This window comes from Xyrauchen texanus, chromosome 37, assembly GCF_025860055.1.
Source record: "Xyrauchen texanus isolate HMW12.3.18 chromosome 37, RBS_HiC_50CHRs, whole genome shotgun sequence".
NCBI lineage: Eukaryota > Metazoa > Chordata > Actinopteri > Cypriniformes > Catostomidae > Xyrauchen > Xyrauchen texanus.
In genome coordinates, this window is record NC_068312.1 from 24,306,090 (window position 1) to 24,328,718 (window position 22,629).

The window sequence follows — 22,629 nt, forward strand, 5'->3', positions numbered from 1 at the left end:
CATTCGATAGAGCAGGAAGTGATATATGTAGAGATGTTTGCACACTTCATCATTAAGATGAAAAATTATGTTGGTATTTAAGCAGGTAGCAGGTTGACAGGTTGTAATGGATGACAGAAAGAAATGGAGGAGATTCACAGAGGGAGAGGAAAAATTAGAACAATATCCAAAGGATAGGCACCTTAATTGGGCTTCCTCAAAAGATACATTACTTTGCCAAAATTAATAAGACAGCATTGCATGTATCCTTCAAAATGGAGACAATTCCAGAATATATCATACTGATGAATCCAAGATGGCAGACGAAGTGTGAGAAATGTCAATGGTTGCATCAAAAAGCTAATGGCTAAAGCTGCTGTTACACAGGCAGATTCAAAACAACTCGAGTTTGGCCGAGGATGTCCCACATGCAGACTGTTTTCCTGAGATCTCACTCTCTTCAATAGGAGGTATATCATACTTGACGATTAAGAATGGTAGAGGGGTGACACACATACAGACTCACCACAACTCTCTCTCTCTCTCTCTCTCTCTCTCTCTCTCTCTCTCTCTCTCTCTCTCTCTCTCTCTGATTCCCTGTCACATTGAGCTCGCTGAAATATCACTGCATAAACATAATTAACATTTATCCTCTAAAGGCTTTCAGTAGAATGCGTATTTCCATATCAGCATTCAGTAAGTAAAGAAATTACATTAAATAAAAGCAGACTGTTGTGGCTCCCCTTGAAAATTGAGAGTTCTTAGCAAATTTGCCACAAACTTGTGGCAAATTGTCCACTGTTGCCAAAGGTTTGCCGCAAGTTCACCACTAGCAGTGATGAGCTGCAAATTTCTGGAAAACATTTGCAGCAAATCACAAGCTCATTTGCATGTGAAAATAATTTGCTGCATATTTTTGGCAAGTTTGCAGCTAGTTTAGATTTTTTTGTAAGGGTCTGCTTTCTGATGTCATTTTAGTGTAGGAGAAAAACTCGGGGAAAATGCTTGATGACCGAATCACGATGGTTTACAATCAGCATTTGAGATGATATGCAACTGAATGCGATGAAAATGTACAGATCACTTTATCATCTTGTCAGTTCTTAAGTAAAAGAAGAAGCTCATTGGTTACTTGAAGAGTAACACAATAGCCCACCCCGGCAAAAGAAAGATTTTTTCTTTTATGTTGGATCCTTTGCTTGAACCATTAACTGAGCAAGGAGTCCCAGTGTTCAAGTGATTAATGACCTCCCACTTTGGCAACCAGGCCAGCAATTATGTCAATTAATCTCACACATGAAAATCACTGTAAAAATCATCTAGTGTGGCACCAGCTTTAACCAGCAGCATATATGAATAAACAGAACTCTGACTGGTTCTATTTACTCTAAACTGGTCTCTGAATAGTATACAAAGCACATTATTTTCACTCTACCTTAGTATACAGCCTCCAAAGGCAGAATTTTTCAGCTTTTGGCCACAGTCAATGTTATTAATGACCAAACTTCAGCATGCAACTCTATGTGGCATAAGCTTATAGGCTATTTGACTTGTTATCTGTTAGCCAATCTGCTTGCTCATTTGTGACATGTTAAGCCAATCGGCTCGCATGGTGTAAGCTGATTGGCCCTCTGGCTTATTGCATAGCCAATCAACTTGAGTCGCTCTCTTTGTCATTTTACATTTAAATCAGTTTTGCAATTAAGCTAGTTTCTCTGCAGCACACTGCAAGAGCTTTTGACTGAAAATGATTTTTGCTCAGGTTGTTTGCTAGGGCTTTTCTTCAATCTGCTTACACGGTAAGTTCTGCTTGAGGCCATGAAACATTGAAGTGCAGCTTTATCAAGGTAAGCCTTAGCCACATCTGTTTGAAAAAGTATTTGCCACACTAGTTACTAAATCCCCAAATATATGAAACTGCATTCATAATGCAGTTCAGCTGGACTAGACATCCAAGGCTAATTACTGCCAGCCCTGTTCAATCAAATCAACCCCTAAATAGAACTTCTGCGGCAGCATGAAATTGGCTGAAAGGTCTCACACTATGCCAAGGTCGAAAGAAATTTCAGAAATGATGAGGATTAAAGGTGATTGAAATACATCAGTCTGAGAAGGGCTACAAAGCTATTTCAAAGGCTCTGGAACTCCAAAGAACCATAGTAAGAGCCATTATCTCCAAATGCAGAAAATTTGGCACAGTAGTGAACCCTCCCAGAAGTGGCCGACCTTCCAAAATTCCTCCAAGAGCACAGATATTACCCACCCAGGAAGTCACAAAAAAGCCACGGACAACATCCAAGGAACTGCTGACCTCTCTCGCATCAATAACAGTCACTGTTCATGAATCCACTATCAGAAAGACACTGGTCAAAAATGCCATCAATGAAAGAGTGGTGAGGCGAAAACCACTGATAACCCAGAAGAACATTAAGCTCCTGTTACATTTGGCATAAATCAAGCACAAAATTCCACAAAAAGAACATCACACCTACGGTAAAGCATGTTGGTGGTAGTGTGATGGTAAAGCGGAATATCCGTTCATCAGTCCATGATTTGAAGCTCAAGCACAACTGGATTATGCAGCAAGACAATGATCCAAAGCATTGGAGTAAGTCCTTCTCTGAATGGCTCAAAAGAAGCTAAATTAAAGTTTTGGAGTGATCTGTTGATAGTTAGGCATTCCAGTTTCCCCTATTCATTTTAATAGAAGTGGCCCATCTCTTGGCTCTGTTTGTCTCTGTTTTCCTCTGAGTATTTTATCTTTAGGTTAGCAGTGTGCTTAAGTCAAAAACTGTTGGAATCCATTGTGAGCTGAGTGTCCTCTGTGGAGTGGCATTTGTTTTGGCTTGAGTTGTTGCCTATGTAGAGCATTCCAAATCAGTCAATAAGGTTTCATGACGGTAAGGATGCCATCTAAGAAGGAAGCTGCCTTTGTAAAGTTGGCAACAAAACAGGTCACTAGGTTTTGGAACAGGGCTAATATAAAGGGTACAAAAGAATAAATGAGTGAAAGCAGAATTTAAAAATAGAAATAGTCATGTGATATGAGTCTGTATGTGTGTTTAATAACTAGAGCACCTGAACTTTAGACAGTCTTGCCTGAAATAAACAGGCCTGTTTGAGAGAGATAAGCTCTGCATTCACAAACCACTGGGCTGTTAGAAACATTTACATTCATCTCTCTAACAAAGAGATTAAGTGAATAAGTTCATCTAAACTCATTTCATGGGAAACTAAGATAAACAGAGTTTGAAGGGGGAAATACGATGGATCGCTGATTCACTGCACTGAGTGAATCACAGTCAAGCTGTATTACACAAAGCTCCAGAACTCCATAAGGGGTTGGAATGAGATTATAATTTAAATCTTAAATCCAATTGCTTTTCATACTTAGACAGGCATACATAATCCTTAAAGACACCGGGATTTGAATTAAAATCTGTGTGCCGTTTGCCACCACTTCTCACACCAGGTTTGTATTTCAATGGTCCCAAAACCCCAAACGGGATGTACACAGCGTCATAGAAACAGAGAACATACTGACAAACCAAAGAGATACCAGCAAAATAGCTTTAACTGAGTAGCTATTGAAAGAGCAAATAAAAGTAGTAACACTCCACACATTGGTTTGTGTGGCTCCCCTGCAATATACATAATTAATATAAAACATCTAGGCCAGGGATGTCGCTATAACGTGCAGCCGCTATTCACAGCACATCGTCTTCCTTAGTGTGCTCTGTGTCATCCTCAGCTTCCTCCACTGGCAGAGTTCAACAGGAGTTTGGAATACTCCTAATTTCCAAGGATGAAGTGCCCCGTAGAAAGAATGATGCATATTTTAAAGGATTGACATCAGGTTAGATACTTTACTCATGTACTTGTCCTTGTAAAAATGTCCCGATACCTCACATCGTACAACTTAGTAGAGCTGCTGTTGTGCGAGCAGCTGAACAGAGTTTATTGAGCACGCACAGAGACGTGTAATCTGAGTGTACTCTCCCAGAACATCCTCTGTAGCACTGGGAAGTGTACTCTAATTAATTGGTTTGTTCTGTTATGAAACAAAAATTATTCACAGGCTTCCCAGTGCCATTTGAGTGAGGACACACTGAAGGAGAGAGCGCTTCAAGCACTTGGACATCTGTGCTTGATGTGCACGCTCAGCTTGCACATGTACGTCTACAAAATAAAATGAAGTGCAATAATTTTGATCAAATTAAAATTGTATTTGTAATGCAAGTAACAACAGAACAGAAGTTATAAAGAGTAATTCCTTGCATCACTTCATAAAGTGATAAAATATTATCTGATTCTGATTATTGTGATGGGTCACACCCAACACTAATTATAGCAGTTCTATATGTTCTATGCAGTGCCACTGAATGGACATCAAAAAGATAAAAATGTGAATAAATTATTATAAAATTGTGTATAAGATGCATCACTGTTCTTTGTGAGTGAAATACCCTTTCACAAGTATTCCATATAGCACAAATTATAATTAAAACTTAAATATAAAGATTATGCATATTGGCAATCTAGTAGTTTCTAGACATTTTTTTAATTATTACATCGATGCAGCCCACTGCACTTTATTTATTCTGCATTTGGCCCATGACCGAAAAAGTTTGGACACCCTTGATCTAGGCTAACCAACCATTTCTTTAGCATAATGAAGACTCATTTGGAGCATCCAGAGCTTAAGAACCATTGCAATTAAATGAGCATCAAATGAGCTACTATTGTTCATTGTGAAAAAAGTATGCACGCCTGCAATCAAATCTTCTTCATAAAAATGATCTTGTATGGCAACAGCTTCAAATTGATAGAGACAAAGACATACCTCAGTTTAAAGCAAGACAATCATCTAAAACTGTAGAGAACAGCGTGTTTGGTACCGATTTCCATTTAAAGTTATCCATAATCAAGATATTATGCAAGATATTATGAGTTACTATTACCCAGTATGCTGGTTGATATAGCCAAAAAGTAATATCTCGGTATGTTTCAACCTTTTTTTCCATTAAAAGAGCCAACTGTAGCCAAGTACATTAAAAATGCTTGTTGGGCCTCATGTACTCAGATAGGAGACAATGGCAGGCCTACAACCAGTCATAAAGCCTGACTGCGGCCTGTAGGAATACTAAAAGCCTGATAACACAAACAGCACCAAAATCAAACAAAGGGAGTCCAAACCATACTACAGATCCCATCAAGCCTTGCTCAATTTACACCTAGGTGTGAAATTCTGAAGGATTGAACTCTCAACTCCTATTGGATGAAACGCACGACAGAACACGTCCCTCAACCATGACGTCATCGAGAGTATAAAATCTTGGAGATCCTTCTAAGCTTGGCTTCCAGCGACTGTATGCGCTGTGTCTAGTTGTAGCCCTGCAGGTGTAGCCTTGTTGCCCAAGGAAGTAACATACATACCTGAACTTTGGCCATACAATCTCCATCTCGCTGGACTAGCCAAGATTTCTCCGTGTTTCACAGAGCATGTTAATGGATCCAAAGGAGACCACTGAGCAATCTGCATCTCACCCTTTTTCCGCAGAAGTGAAGCTAAGAACCGAGTCTACTCTGATTTCTCCGCAAACCTGCCCAGAATCAGCTGCCGTACCATCCGCCGACAGATCGAGGAAATGGCCTCCTGTCATCACCCGAGCTTTGAGGTACCAAGTCGGAGTCACATAACTGACGAACACACATTCTACCCACATCTTCACGCGACTCAAGAAGTTTACGTCTGGGCAGAGATAGATTATTATAGAGTGTTATTCTTGTGTAACAAGCTTGTTGCTTGTACGGTTTACGGACCGCCGAGACCGTTCATTACTGCTAATAATACTCAAGGTATTAATTTAACATACTGTTACCATGAACCTGTGTTGTTGTCCAACCACGTTGGACTGTTTGTGCATTTCCACCATCGTGGGTTAGACCGGCACACTGAGTTTATCCATTAAAGAACCAACGACCGTGGCGGACAGATTATGAGCAGTTCACCATGTCTCTGAGTGATGAAACTAACGGTTGCCTTCTCTCCCACGCTCGCTAAAACCGGCTTTGGTGCCATCACTCCGTTCTCTCTCTCTCTCTCTCTCTCTCTCTCTCTCTCTCTCTCTCTCATACTAACCGCAATACACACACAACCCCTCACTAAAACATACCCACACATATATTTGGTGAACAGATAACTTGCCGACAGTGCCCAGCTTTGTCCCTGAGATATCGTACCAGCGGAGACACGTTAAATTGGCAGACGTCATTAACCAGTCTCTGTGCCCACATTCTCTGGCCAGAAACCTTGCATGACGTACTCTCCACTAGAGCCATGCCTGTCATTTTGTGCCCTCCTTCTCTCCTTACATACACACATTCACCCATTCACACATAAACACATATGTTCCTCTCATGTAGTATAGGCTTATTCGTTACCATATCCAATCATGTTACTGTTTAGTTTGTATTTGGAAGTTGGAAGTTTATCAACTGCATTGTATTGAATATTAATTGATATTACTGCATCAATAAACTTTGTTATACTTTAAAGAGAAGTGTTTTGATATTGTTCTGCATGCATCTGTGGCAAGGGCTGGCAGGGGATGTCATTGCTCTGATACAAGCCTTAATTTTTTTTTTTCCTTTAGAATGTTGTGCTCTGGATGTTGACTTTCCAAAGAGAACAATCCTATATTGAGACTGTTTATACTGCCTGGTTATTAGTCCCTGATTCCAGGGTGTTGCCCCAGCTATATTCATCCTTATTGATATTCTATTGATTTTGATAATTGATAATTATGTTTGATGATTGTTGATTTGAAGGATTAATAAACTAATGTTGATTTAACCAATGTTCTATTGATTTTAATAATTAATAATTATCTTTGATAATTGTTGATTTGAAGGATTATTAAGCTAATGTTGATTCTAATCAGTGTTGTCAATGATATTAATAATTATTAAAAAGTGGGAGGCACATATACAAACTGTTGTAATTCCTACACCGTTCACCTGATTTGGATGTAAATACCCTCAAATTAAAGCTGAAAGTCTGCAGTTAAAGCACATCTTGTTCGTTTCATTTCAAATCCATTGTGGTGGTGTATAGAGCCAAAAAGATTAGAATTGTGTCGATGTCCCAATATTTATGGACCTGACTGTAGGCTAAAATGGACAATAGAAAGCGCAAAGGCGGTGCTGAAAAGTCAAGATAAAAATAAAAGAAAGCTCTTCAAAATGACATGGCCAAATGTAAAAACTTAGCAGCTTTTTCACCAGCGCACCAAATGAAGATGATGAGAGGGCCGGTAAGCTAATGTTAAGCTAGTTAGGAGCAGTGCAAAATGTTAGCAGCCATGCAAAACAATGTTGTCTGCTAACCACCATTCATGTTTACATATCAAACAATTTCTTGTAGTTCTTCAGCAGCCGCAGCCTCTATTGCTCATTGAGTGAATATAAGAATTAGAAGAATTAATGTTAATGAAGAGCATGGTGTAGAGCTGGGAAAAAAAATTGTTGAATAGTCGCTTGATCTCATTTAACGTAACATGAGATCACAATAAACTGTAATGATGACACGCGAGAGCTGCACTGCAGTTCACACCTGAGTCTGACTGAGGAATAATTACACAGATCACCGTCCAGATGCACTCTAAACTTTCCAAAAAGCTTCAGGTGATGTAGATCCCAAAGTATTGGGGAATTACACAAAAATATCCAATAAGTAAATACAGAAGCACTCTCGTTGTGGAATAAGTGGAGCCGGAGGTCTTTAAAGGAAACACACTGGAGTTACATCTTAAATGCAGATATATTTAAAGCGTCATAGCTTAATTAAAGTTCAAATAATACAGAAGCAGGTCTTGTAGTTAACTACAAACTCCGAAACTGGCATTTCTCTGTGCGGTCAGTGCCTCTTCTATGAGCTGCGTGAATGTCCCGATCTAAGGGGGAGAGATTGAAACTGCACCCGGCTGAGAGACACACTGTCACGGGGAAGCTCGTCCCTCGAGCCCGCACTTACTAAAGCTAGATTATAACGCGATGGCTCACAACTTATTGAATCATAATATATGTGTCACAGTCTATTTCTTATCGTGAAGAAAATTAGCAATACACAGATTTATTATTAAGAGAGAGTTGGTTTTTGTGTGAGTTAAAGATGGATTGAAGTGAACAGAAAGGTGAGAGAGGGTAGTCTTCGTCCCATTATACAGTGCAGCAAAATATGTTTTGTTTTGGCTTGTTTTCCAATAAAAATATCTAAAACTCATTTAAAACAATGTACATTTACTTTAGGAACTTTGTTATCTGAGAATGTTGAATATAATATTAAAAATACAATATTTAAAAATATATAAAAATCCTTTTAAAAAAGATTCATTCACCTGAGAAGCAGCATATGAGATATTTAGACTTGCTTTTAGAGAATAGACCTTGAATATAAGTATATTTTGTCTTTACTGCACTTGCAAATGTATAAGCATGTGAAAAAAAACACTTTTAATTTTTACTGTTACATTGTGTTGTTGTAAAGGATACTGTTGTTAACTGTTCTAATAAATCTTCACTGTGAAGCAACACTTAGGCTACTGTATTTGCACTGAATTGGAAATGATGACCATCCATCCATCCATCCATCGTCAACCGCTTATCCTGTGTACAGGGTCGCGGGGGGCTGGAGCCTATCCCAGCTAGTGGACTGTCCTGGGAGAAAGAGCACACGTGATCACCTCAGTGGAGGAGAAGGGTGCTATGTTCATGCGGACGAGACCGACTCAATCCTGAGATTGTAAAATCTCATAAAGGTATTGGGTGTTGTCCAGCCCGCCGCTCTGCAGATGTCAGCTAGGGAGGTGCTGTTGGCCTGTGCCCACGAGGATGCCACACTTCTCGTCAAGTGTGCTTGAACTCACAAGAGGGCGGGCATGGCCTGGGTGTGATAGGCCAAAGCAATGGCGTCGACGATCCAGTGGGCTAGCCTCTGTTTGGAGACAGCGTTCCCTTTCCACTGTCCACCAATGCAGACAATGAACTGCTCAGAACATCTGAAGCTCTATGCAAAATTAATGGCCAAAGATAAAGGAACGCAAAGCATGCACCGGACACAGCAACGATAAGGCTGGGTCTGCCTCCTCCCAGGGCAGCTCTTGCAGGTTCACTACCTGGTCCCTGAAGGGGGTCGTAGGAGCCTCCGGCCGCCTCTAAGGAACCCGATGATCAGGTCGTGTTTCCCTAAGGACTTACCGTCCACTGCGTTGCGGTGAGCCGATAAAGCGGCTACATAAACCTTCAAGGTGGAGGGGGACAGCCTCCCCTCCAGCCTGTCCTGCAGAAACGAGAGCACTGACACTCTGCGGGTCTTCAAATCGGGAAGAACACCAATTCACGAAGATGTGCCACTTCGGGGTGTAAAGTTGCCTGGTAGAGGGAGCTCTGGCTTGGTTGGTCATGTCTACGACAGCAGATGGTAGACCACTTAGATCTTCCGCATCCCATCCAGGGGCCAGACATGGAGGTTCTAGAGGTTTGTGCACAGATGCCAGAGGCTGCCCAGTCCCTGAGAAAGAAGGTCCTTCCTCAGGGGAATTCGCCAGGGAGGGGCTGTCGCGAGGAGCGTGAGATCTGAGAACCAAGTCCGCATGGGCCAACAAGGGGCCACAAGAGTGACTTGTTCCTCGTCGGCCCTGACCTTACACAGCACCCGTGCAAGTAGGCTCACTGGGGGAAATGCATACTTGCACAGCCCCCGGGGCCAGCTGTAGGCGTCCTTCAGGTCTACCAGTGCGAACCAATCCCGATGCCAGACTCATGTTAGAATGTGTTTCTGCATGTGCATCTTGAACGGGAGTCCAGGATCGGTCAAAAGCAGCCTTCTTTCTTGGGTTTGATGAAGTAAGGGCTGTAGAAACTCTTCATCTCGGCTGGAGGGACAGGTTCTATCATGTCTTTGAGTAAAAGGGTCGCGTCTTCACCGTGCACCGAGGTGAACCGGATGCCGCCGAAAGGGGGCGGAGGCCTGGCGAAATGGATCTCGTAGCTGTGTCGGATGGTCCTGGACAGCCAGCGTAAAGGATTGGGAAGTGAAAGCCATGCATCCAAGCTCCGTGCGATGCGCACTAAGGGGAAGATCATTTTTGATGTACCTGGCAGGGCTTTGCAGCTGGGCAGAGCAGGTAGTGTTGCGTCGGGAGGCAAAAGCGTTTCCTGAGGCTTTGTTGCTGATAGAAGACTCGAAGAACTTACCTTGCTCCAGGCACCCAACAGGGGGCGGGTTATTGACTGAGGGTAGGCATTCTCTGGACTCATCAGACTTGCCAGATTGTGGCACCGGGTTGCCGTGAGAACGACATTTGTGGGCCAGGTAACCCAGGGAATGAGAAAATAGCCCTTTTATTGAGAATGTGACCGCATCGTTGCGAGTCAAGTTCTCGCAGTGAGAACAAGAACCATCCACAAACGCTGCCTTAGTGTGATCGTGGCACAGACACACGAGGCAGCGACTATGACTGTCAGGAGCGGAGAGATATCGACCGCATCCAGGAACTACACAGAGGCGGAAAGGCATCTTTAAAAAGACACATACCTTTTCTCAAGTTCAGAGGTAACCGAGGCCTTCAAAAACGTCCACTAGTGTTGCTTCATTCAACACGTCGAGTGAGTGCTCGATGGGGACTGCCACATCCTAGTACACAGTTTGACTGTGAGGTTTTGCGTGATAGCTTATGCATTATCTCTTTTCTTACTACAAATATTACCTACTCTCCTTATGGCTACAAGCTGCTGTGTATTATGGTGTGTGCTTTGCCACCGTTAGAGGTATCTTAGCCTTAGGAAACACAAAGTCCATTAAACAGGAAAAAAGAGGCTTCTCTTGTCCAATGGGTTTCACACAGAACAGAGGTCAGTGTAATGCCAACTTGCCTTTGTGTCCTATAAAACAGTTTTTCTTGCCCTCATGCTGACCCATAAGTAAATAAATCAACTACTGTACTGTCAAAAGGACAACCGGAGGGATATCTATGAACTAGATGCTTTTTAGATGGTCTGTCAGCAATCTAAAAACTCAGTCGTGAGCAGTCAACATATACATTATAATTACAATTCCCAGAACACAGAGTGCTTCATTGATGGAATGTTAAATCCATTCTCTGTCCTGAGCTCTCTGAATATGACAGAACACCTTTCAAATTTTGTTTATAAAAAGGCACTTATAAAAACACACTGATTTCACACACTCATGTCTCTGTATTTAAGCCCTGATGTTTGGCTTAGTCCTTGGTCGAGTATTGGTGATGTAATGTTGTGTCATTGTTTATGCTATTAGTCTAATCTAGTCTAGTCTAATCTTTGTTTCATTCTCGCTTTTTGTTTATAGTTAACTGCCTTGGGTTATTTTATCTACTTCTTCGTTCTCCTCTTATTCCTGCCTGCTCATCATTACAGAATACTCGACTAACCAAACATGAACTCAGCAGTTTGCCTCCTGGGGTTACACCTGGGAGAACGTCCATTAGAGGATTAAGTGGATGACCTATGTGCTTTGGCCAGTGAGGTGGACTTTAACAATGTCACCCTCAAGGATGGTTTTTATGGTGGCTTAAATGAGAGTCCCTGATGAAATGCCCTGATGCTGAGCAGTTCATCTTTCACTGTGTGAGTAGCTAATGAGGTACTTGGCACTCCCACAATGGCTACCACAAAAGAGTCGCCTGCCACGATCCACAAGCCAGTGCCCACGCCAGCCACATTTCACGAGCCAGTGCCCACACCTGCCACAAGCCAGCGCCAACACATGCCACAGTCCATGAGCCAGCACCCACGCCTGCCTTGGCCATCCCAAAGCAAGCTCCTGAAGCCTCTGCCATCCCAGAGACAGCATTTGACTCCACCGCTCCGCCCTGGTCTCCTTGTCCACCCTGGTCCCTGGGCACTCCGCCCTGGTCTCCTGGTCTGCCCTGGTCTCCTGGTCAGCCCTGGTCTCCGGACACTACGCCCTGGTCTCCTGGTCGGTGGTGGTCTCCGGGCCCTCCGCCCTGGTCTCCTGGTCCACACTGGTCTCTGGGCCTTTCATCAGCTCCGCCCTTGTCTCTTGGTCAACCCTGGTCTCCTGGCCACCTGCCAGTTCTGCCCTGGTCCCTGCCCACTCCTGATTGACCAGATAATTTGAGTTTCTTGGTTAGGGCATCAGGAGCTGCCTTTAAGGGGGGGTCAGTAACATGTTCTGTAGTGTCATTGGCCTCTTATTTTGAAGTATACTTTTGGTGTCTTGTCTTAAATTCCATGTTTTGTCATATTATTTCCTTGTCTTGTAATGTGACCCCCATGTTTCATTTGTTTAATTCTCATTGGTTTATAGTCATTGTCTTGTTATCATGTTCATTAATCTTGTCCTGTCATTGGTCCATGTTTCACAGTCTTGTTATCTTGTGATTGGTTGCCTTACGTGTGTCTCTGTATTTAAGCACTTATGTTTGCCTTAGTTCTTGGTCGAGTATTGTTGGTGTAACGTTGTGACATTTTGTTTATGCTATTAGTCTAGTCTTGTCAAGTCTTTGTTTCATTCTTGCTTTTTGCTTATTGTAAACTGCACTTGGGTTCTTTTCATCTACATCTTCATTCATCTTGTTCCTGCCTGCTCATCATTGCCTGGTTGCACTTAAGAGTTTGTTTTACATGTTTTTTTTTTTCTGGTTACCATTTAAATTTGAAAGCTCCTTTTTTTCAGTAAAAAGCACAAATAGCCTGCAGTCAGAAACACATGGCTGTGATGTCCCACCAGAGTAGCAAATTTGGGGCCTAGATGGCCCATTTCTTTCTTTCTCTCTCTTTCTCTCTCTGTCTCACTCTCTCTGTCTCTTTGTATTTGTCAATGCAGTTTAGCATTATGTATTTCCAGATTCAAAGCATACCTGCACTGTTTATAAAGCCTGACCCATCAGTGTAACATAACAACCTAATGCCATGGGCATTTATGTTAGAGATAAAACCATTTAGGCCATACGGATGTTCAGTTAAAACAGACAAACATAGGACCATTAAATAAACCATGAATAAAATATATTGAGTATAGAATATATTTTATTTCTTATAGGCTCCATCATCAAACAAATTCACTGTTCAAAGATAAATCTAAACTGCATTAAATAACGATTGTCCCACTGAACTGATTTCCTACATAACTGTGCTAGTTGCATGTCTCATATCTGATTTTTTTAGATCATATAACAATATTTCATGTATTTATTTGTTAAGCAGCCATGTACTGAGTGAGATAATGTAGTCAGTTGGTCATTATCACAAAGTAAAACCCTTGACAATATGTAGATGTAGACAAGAACCTGATCGCACCTGTCAGTGTTTTTTTTTTTTTTTTGTAAATTACTGGAAGACTGTACATTATCCTTTACTTCTAATGTGGGTAAATGTTATTGTAACGTAGTTCAAGGGAAAGGAGGCGGTGAGAACCGGCTTGACAATGTAAATAATATTTTAATTACCAACTTAAACAAAAGACAAACACACACATATGACGGACATGTTAGTAAACGATCTCTCTCTCCCGCACGATCCTCTGCAGTCGACCTTTATCCCTCTAGGGGGCTTGATTAGCCTAATACGGAACCGGGTGTGTAGGATCACGACCCGGCCCCGCCCTCCGCCCTGCCACGGTTATTAACCCTCCACCAATAAAGGGGAAATATTCACTGGCACTCTTAAGTCAAAGATTGGCCAAATGTAATGTAAATGTAATGTATTTAATAAGCTTTAGTTTACCTCTCTTCCTATATCCCTTATACTGTATGAACAAGATCAGAAGAGTCAATGTCCAAGACGATGACTCAAATAAAATCCAACTAGTTTGGTAGTATGTCTTTTTACAGTTTACCCTTCGGCTGATTTCACCCCACACTCTGTTTATTGGTCAACATACACTTCTCTGTGTTCAGTTACCAAGTGTGCAGTCTCTGATATTGCTTATTTCCATTTATCCATTTTACAAGAGAACTCTACAAGAGAATGGATGGATATGTTTAACAGGGGCATTGCAAATATGTGAACTGCGCAGGATGGATGAGAAAGCACAGTTGTCTGTTAGAATAGATACATCAAGACAGCTCTATGGCTTTGGTGAATTATTGAGGTGTGGAAAGAGGACAACATTAGGAGAGCTTCCCTTGTTCAGGATGTGGGTGTGAAAGAGATAAAGACACTAGGCTGCTCAAAAGCAAGTCATTCTGTGAGACAGAGGCAAGACATCCATTTGTACATCCAACTGTAACAGATTTCCAAATTGTTTGGCATATTTTATTACCATGCAAAGATATAGCAAGCAAAATAAAATATGCTGGTTACAAACCATACACTGGTCAATTCAACATGGACTTTCCTTCAGTTACAGTCTCTGGCTGTCACAGTTTTTGCATTCCCAAGCCTCTATTATCTATCCATCTCTCTTTCTGTTTTTCTCTCACTTTCTGTTACAACCATCACCACTCTTTGTCTGTCACGGTCTAGTCTTTCTCCACATCCAAATTCTCTCCAATAACACCCTCCTTTCTCCACAGATAATGTTATGGCATGTGTGCCGGCTATAACTGTTGTTGGTGTGTCTCTCCCTCATGTCTCACAGGTGGAGCCAGCCTGCGTGATCCGTGTTTCCATGGGAACTATGATCGATCCTGTGGAGACGCTGATCACAGTGATGAGTTTCATGCCTGCTGCCACCTGCTTTCTCCTAATTGCACTCCCTTCTTATTCCTCATGTTTCCTCTCCTTTTTGCCAGTTTATTGTTCCCCGTTATTGTTGACAAGTGTGCTATTTACGGTGATGTCTAACTTCTCTCTCTTGTATAGTTGGAGCTAGCTCGAGTATCTGTTGGTTGTCTGTCTATCGAAGTGCGGTACCTGTCTGCTTGCATTGTCTCTCACAAGCTATGCCCAAGAATGTGGAGGAGGATTCCACTGTATGCTCTCTCTAACAACTTCTCCTTCTCCCACACCCCTCGACATACTGGTAGGGGTGGGGGAACAGGTTTGCTCATTCATAATAACTGGACTTTTTCACCACATGCTTCACTATGTAACAATACATCTTTTGAATTCCATGCCATTACTACAATGCAACCCACAAAATTACATGTTGTTGTCATCTATCGCCCCCCAGGTCAGCTGACAAGCTTTCTTGAGGAATTGGATGTCCTGCTGTCCTCCTTGCCAGAGGATGGCAGGCCACTTGTGGTTCTTGGTGATTTCAACATACACCAGGACAAACCCCAGGCCATTGAACTGAATACTCTTCTGGCCTCGTTTGACCTGGAAAGACTACACACCACAGCAACTCACAGGTCGGGCAACCAGCTGGACCTCATTTTTACAGGTAACTGTACCACCTCTAATATTCTTGTTACACCTTTACATGTTTCTGATCACTACTTTGTTCAATTCAACATGATTCTCCCATCCATTGTAAAACCGACCCCACCTTTGGTTTCCTTTCGCCGTAAACTCCGTTTCCTCTCACCCTCTCGCCTTTCCACTGATGTCTCTGCCTCTCTTCCCACAATAAATGTATTTTCCATGCTTGATGTGAACACTGCCACAGACACACTTAGCTCTACTTTAACATCCTGTCTAGACAACATCTGTCCTCTCTCCTCTAGACCAGCACGGACTACACCACCCAGCCCCTGGCTGTCTGACGTCCTTCGTGAACATCGGACTGATCTCAGGGCAGCTGAGAGGAGATGGCGGAAATCTAAAGATCCAGCTGATCTAGGTAAATATCAGCTTCTGCTCGCAACTTTTTCAAATAACGTTAAAACTGCAAAAACTTCATATTACCAGACCAAGATCAACAGCACCACAGACACTCGTAGCTTGTTTAGAACATTTAACACACTTCTCTGCCCTCCCCCTCCACCACCTGACACATCACTGACAGCAGATATATTCGCCACATTTTTTACTGATAAGGTTACAGCCATCAGCAATACATTCACAACACCACACCCTGTCAAACACCTGGCTCCTGTATGCAACCCTTCTTTCCCTATGTTCTCTCCTTTAACTGACACTGAGGTCTCTAAACTCCTCCTCTCCAACCACCCCACTGTTCCCTTGACCCCATTCCATCACACCTTCTCCAGGCTATCTCTCCGTCCATCCTACCGGCACTTACACACATAATTAACACATCCCTTCTTGCAGGCACTTTTCCCACTACATTTAAGCAGGCTCGAGTAACCCCACTGCTGAAAAAACCTGCACTTAACCCCACACAGATAGAACACTACAGACCAGTCTCTCTCATCCCATTCATGGCAAAAACACTTGAAAGGGCAGTTTTCAATCAGATCTCCGCCTATCTCTCACAGAACAAGCTGCTGGATGACAATCAGTCGGGCTTCAAAAGTGGACACTCCACTGAGACTGCCCTGCTGTCTGTCATCGAGTCGCTGAGACAGGCGAGAGCTGAATCGAGATCATCCGTTCTGATTTTGCTGGACCTTTCTGCTGCCTTTGACACAGTCAACCATCAGATCCTACTCTCCACCCTCTCTAAACTGGGTATCACTGGAACTGTGCTTGACTGGTTCAACTCTTATCTCTCAGAAAGGTCCTTTGAGGTAGCATGGAGAGGGGAAGTATCCAAGCCACACAAGTTACTTACTGGGGTACCTCAGGGATCAGTGCTTGGGCCACTTCCCTTCTCCATATACACAACATCACTGGGACACATCATCCAGTCACATGGTTTCTCTTACCACTGCTACGCTGATGACACGCAACTCTACTTGTCTTTCCAGCCCAACGACACCACAGTGACCATTCCAATCGCTGCCTGTCTGGCAGACATCTCGGCCTGGATGAAGGAACACCACCTTCAACTCAACCCTGCCAAGACCGAACTCCTTGTCTTTCCAGCCAACCCGGCTGTTGAACACAACATCACCGTGCAGCTGGGTCCAACTACAGTTTCGTCTTCCAAAACGGTCAGAAATCTAGGGGTAACCATTGATGATGATCTAAATTTCACAGACCACATTTCAAAAACTGCAAGATCTTGTAGATTTACACTCTACAATATCAGGAAGATAAGACCCTTCCTCTCTGTACATGCCACACAACTGCTCGTTCAGTCCCTTGTCATAACTAGACTGGACTACTGTAACGCTCTCATTGCAGGCCTTCCTGCATGTGCTATTAGACCTCTCCAACTGATCCAGAATGCAGCAGCACGTCTGGTCTTTAATGAACCTAAGAGAGCACATGTTACACCACTCTTTGTCTCTCTCCACTGGCTGCCGGTTCATGCCGTTTTAAATTCAAGGCCCTGATGCTGGCATATAAAACAGTCACTGGGTCTGCTCCAGCATACCTTAAAACATTTATGCAGAACTACGTTCCCACCAGAAGCCTGCGGTCGGCTAAGGAACGTCGCCTTGTCGTACCAAAACAAAGAGGCACCAAAACACTTTCCCGGACTTTCAGTTTCATCATACCACGGTGGTGGAATGACCTTCCCAACTCAATCCGGAAGCTAACTCACTCTCTATCTTCAAAAAACGGCTAAAAACACATCTTTTCCAAAAGCACTTAACCGGTCAATAAAAAAAATATATATATATATATATATATATATATATATATATATATATATATATATATATATATATATATTTACATTTCTTGTTGCACTTAAATCTGTTTTTTATACTATTATGATGATAGTGAAACTTTGTAATATGGCACTTTTTGTACCACTGTCTCCCTAAGATGATTCGCTGATGTTCTTCCTCTTTTGTAAGTCGCTTTGGATAAAAGCGTCTGCCAAATGAATAAATGTAAATGTAAATGTATCTGCCCGCGTCTCGGGAGATTCCTCTGGGTTTCACTTGCACCTCACCAGCCTTCTACGGACCTCGTTGGACAAGCTTGCGACTAGGTTGGCTGCCGGTCGATTGAGTTGCGGTAACCTGTCTGCTTGCATTCACCCCGTCACTTGATGCCCAAGACAGTAGAGGAGGATTCCACGGATTCTGCCCATGTCTTGGGGGAGTTCGCCTGGGCTTAGTTTACACCTCACTCTCTTCAATGGACTCTTTTCAGAGTGTTCCTGACTTCCACATGCACACACTCCCCTCACGAACACACTCTCCTCTAGCCCGGAGCCTCCCTGCTTGCTTCAGTTGGCGCTGGCGCACCTAGACTTGATTGCTTGAATTAATTATTAATAAAGTTGAACTCTCTCTCTCTCACTCTCTCTCTCTTTCTCTGCTTTTGGGTCCTTCATCCTCCCCCACTCACCAACCATGACAGAATAAACAGACCAACATGGGCCAAGTGGAGGAGATGATTCTATGCTCTGCCCTCTCTCTGCAACTCTCTGGATTTTCTCTGGACTTAGCCATCCGGTTAGATCACAGTTTGACTCAAAGCACTGTTCATCCTGTTCGTTCACTGTCGTTCATCCCCTTCACGGTCAATTAAACCTCACTCGCAGCCCACACCTACTTCCAGATGTTCCAGTTCCCCTCCTTACTTTGAACCCATGCAGGTGGGAAGATATCCCATTCCCTGTAAGGAGCGGCAACAATGACTTCAAAGGGGTTTGTGTTTTGTTTGTGGCCGATCGGGTCAACTTGTTGCCTCCTGTCCATTTAAAAAAGGGGTTACTGGCAGATACTGTGCTCATCAAACTGTCCTGAGGCCAGCTCCCTAAATAGTTCCATTCATTCATAAATGCTGTCAGTTAAGATGTTAACTGAATCATTTTTTAAATGCAGCCTATCTCTCTCAGTTTGATTGAATACTCCAGCTTAAAAAATAAATCAAAATAAGGTTGGGCATAGAAATGCATCTTTTCTTTGACTACAAACTCTTCAGACATGTTTTGTAAGTTTGGTTCTATGGATTGTGTGCATCTATGTTGTGTTCTTTTCTTTAGGATCACTGTGGCAGACCTGTTTTTTAGATAAACAAAATGCAGTTTTGCATGAACGCACCTTTTTTGCCTTCAGGCTGCATAAACTACTGGTCTTGTGCAGTATCATGAACGTGCAGAGGACAGCAACAGTGCATCAATAGTTTCACTAAATAATACATTAGATTTCGATTTGTCTCACACCAAACCTTATTGTATGCTTTTATTAAAATCATTAGTCTCATGGAGTAATTTATTAGACTTCTGAATTATAGTTTTGTGTCCTTTTGAAACTTGAAGATGTGGTCAACCTAAACTGCCATTGTATGACATCACTAATCACAGCATTTTTTCACAATTTCTCCCTTTGTGTTATGAAAAAGAAAGAAAGTCAAATAGGGTTATAACAACACACGGGTGAGTAAACAATGACTGAATTTAAGTTTTTGGGTGAACTAATCCTTTAATAAATACTCTAAAACTTAAAGGGATAGTTCACCCAAAAATGAAATTCTCTTATCATTTACTCACCCTTATGCCTTCCCAGATGTGTATGACTTTCTTTTTTCAGCAGAACGCAAAGAAATATTTTTAGAAGAATATCTTAGCTCTGTACTATATGTCCATACAATGCAATTGAATGGTGATCAGACCTTTGTAGCTCCAAAAATCGCAAAGGAAACATAGACGTAATCGATATAACTCCAGAGGTTAAATCCATATAGTCAGAAGCAATATAGTAAGGGTGTGTGAGAAACAGATCAAAATGTATGTCCATTTTTTACACTAAATCTTCATATTCACATCTGAAAATCACATGTGGTGGTTTAGTTTCACTTTCACATATGAAAGTGAATGTTTAAGAGGAGATTTAGAGTAAAAAAATTACTTAAATATTGTTCTGTTTTTCACCCAAACTAGTGCAGCAAGTGGTGCTAAAGTACAAAAGGCTGTTTTGACCACAGACATTAGTGTGTAGGAACTCTGCAACGGCTTCTGACACGTGATCCAAATATCATATTTTATTGGTCAGAGCATTTCATTGCCTAGCAAAGGGAAAATAACTTGCCGTAAAAAAAAGCCTCACTTTGTCGGTGCACAATACGGCATGATTGTTTGCTCCAGATGTTATTGGCTTGTTAGAAATCCATTGTTTCGATTCAAAAAGTAATTAGTGGAGAAAATTGACAAAGGTCTAAACATTCTGCCTAAAATCTCCTTTTTAATTTAGCAAGAACTAACCCTTTAAGAATAGTTGAACAGAAAGTTATTTCTCAGTTTTCTTTTGCAAATAATCTGCAGTGTAGCCAACTCTCATGCATTTGGCATGAGACACACTTTAGGGCTCTGTTTCACACTCTCACTCTACCCAAGTAAATCTCATGCCAAATAACAAAATGATGCACTTCAATATAAACATAGCAACAAATCTTCAATTTTGATTTTTCCATCAGCGTGAGATTTGAATACTCTATAATTTTTTTCCATAACAAATACTTAGTTTATTTTTTCAGAAAGATTAGCAACATTGACCTGACTCTTATAATGATGAGGAGCTTTTCATTGTCATTATCGCCTTATTACTACTAATGCCAATTAAACAGTTAAAGAAATATGACAAGCTAAACATTAATAAGGGCAAGTACAATGTAGAGTGATGGGGATTAAAGTCTGGGCTCCCATTCATTTTGGACAAAGTTTCCTCCTGTTCTAATAAACTGGCCATGTTTACCTTCAGATATTTCAAGATATGACTTACTATAAATTATTAAGAGCATCATGAAAGGAAAACCAAATTTCGAAAAGACATTTTTACTGGAAGCACAGTCACAGCTCAGTAATGTGTTCCACTGATACTGTAGGTACAGTCAGAATATTCTAACAAACCCTATAAAAATAAGTTGTTGTTTAAATTATGTTAATTAAGTTTGATTTCCTATAGCATTTTGAAATAAAACAATTATCAAATTAAAAAAGTTCCAGATATCCAATGTAAACATGAAATGTAGTTTAGTCATTCTGTTAATTAGTATTTATTTGCAATTATGTAACTAACATTGAGCTTGAGGGTGAGCTTGGTACCTCAGCCACCACTGAAGACCATTTTTGTACTCAGGAAAAACCCAGTTGTGCCATAGCGTGGGTGTTTTGAAATGGTGAATGGTAGGTACATTGGCATAAGTGTGTACAAAAATAAATAAATAAAATAATTTTTTGACATGTAGGGTTTGATAAGATCTTATTGTGGTGTTAGAAATTAAAGATAGTAGGTCTACTAATATCAAGTATGGCATGGAACCCCCTGGGCTTGAACAATTTGACTGTTCATTAATGTGGCTATGACATCAAAATCTCACTCCAGCCTGGAAGCCAGAGTTGGCAACACTGTAATATGTCTAAAATGACTTCAGGCACAACCTCTGTGCCCATACAGCTACTCTCATTTAAAGTGCATTCAGATCAGATTAAGCTTAAGCTTCTTACCCCAGAGACTTTTTCAGATGACTGCCTGGTGAACCCACAATCTCTCCCAAAGTGCAGAGGGTCTGACCTAGGAAGTCCTACAAAAGGGCAGCATGAACAAAAGGCCGCCCCAAGGGGGGTGGAATCGGCACATAGGAAGTAAAGGAAAGATCGCAGAATGAGTCAGGGAGGCATTGGGTAGAAATTAGTTGTACAGGTAAGAGAAAAGTCTAGGAGTGCAAGGCAGAGACGTACGTTGAAATCGGAGGGCTTCCAGGAGGGAGGTGAGGCCGCAAATTTAACAATAGCAATAGAGCATATCATGTAACAGAAAAGACAAAAAATAAAAATAAAACCAAATTCAAGATGTCAGTGAAGTCAGACCGAAGAGAACCAGGAGAGAGAAAAAACGAGAGTTAGAGAGAGTAAACAGGAGAATGATGAAAGGAGTTTGAAAAGAGAGAAAGGGACACCCACGATGATCATTGCGATAAAGATATTTGTGAGAAAACCAAATCATAAGTCACAATTTCACAACCGAAATGAACACAAAAGCACATTCGGATGGTTCTATGCAAAATGTGATTTTGTAATATATTTATTTTATTTCTTGTTATGGTATATTTTGTGCTTGCTTTTTATAGGATCAAAGGGGAAAAAATTACAGTATATTGCACACCAGCATTCGCAAAGCTGCTTATACTGGTATACTAAAAATTTCACAGAATTTTCAATCATTTTAACTTACATAAAACCAACCCCAGAAACAGATAGCATGCATGTCAAAATCTGAGTGCAACCTCCAGTGAATACATGTACAGGAACTTTCATGTACATTCAGGCAAAATAAAAAAAATAAAAATCACACATGCATCCTCACATGTACACTGTATAATGCACTATTAAACACTCACGTGTTTGGCTAAATCAGGACTTTTGGAGTCAATGTCATATCTGAAATCCAAGAGAGAAGCTTTAGTTAGTATTGTTAGATGATACAAGAACTCTCTTTCACACAGGGATGTTCTGTGAAGAGGAATGAACATATCACTTGAGTGCTATCCTCACCTCATTTGAGTTCAGAATAGCATATTACTACACTGTATATTTCTTCTGTATCTATATACTGCAGAAATGTGAGTATTATGGTGGTATGCTATTTCAAAAAAACCTAAGTTTCCTATGGACTCCTCCATAATGCTCAACAGCTAACTGAAGCACAAAATCTAGTGGTACACTGTAATCATGTC

General features: G+C 41.5%; 1 protein-coding gene across 1 annotated transcript in view; it reads right to left on the reverse strand.

The window, feature by feature from the left end:
• Window positions 1-22,629, reverse strand: part of LOC127630855 (copine-5-like) — a 117,872-nt gene that overhangs the window by 60,451 nt on the left and 34,792 nt on the right. Inside the window, exons 5-6 of the mRNA XM_052108688.1 lie at window positions 22,294-22,333; window positions 21,401-21,477 (exon numbers count right to left, since the gene is read on the reverse strand). Coding sequence (XP_051964648.1) covers window positions 21,401-21,477; window positions 22,294-22,333 — 117 coding nt within the window. The remainder of the gene's footprint in view (window positions 1-21,400; window positions 21,478-22,293; window positions 22,334-22,629) is intronic.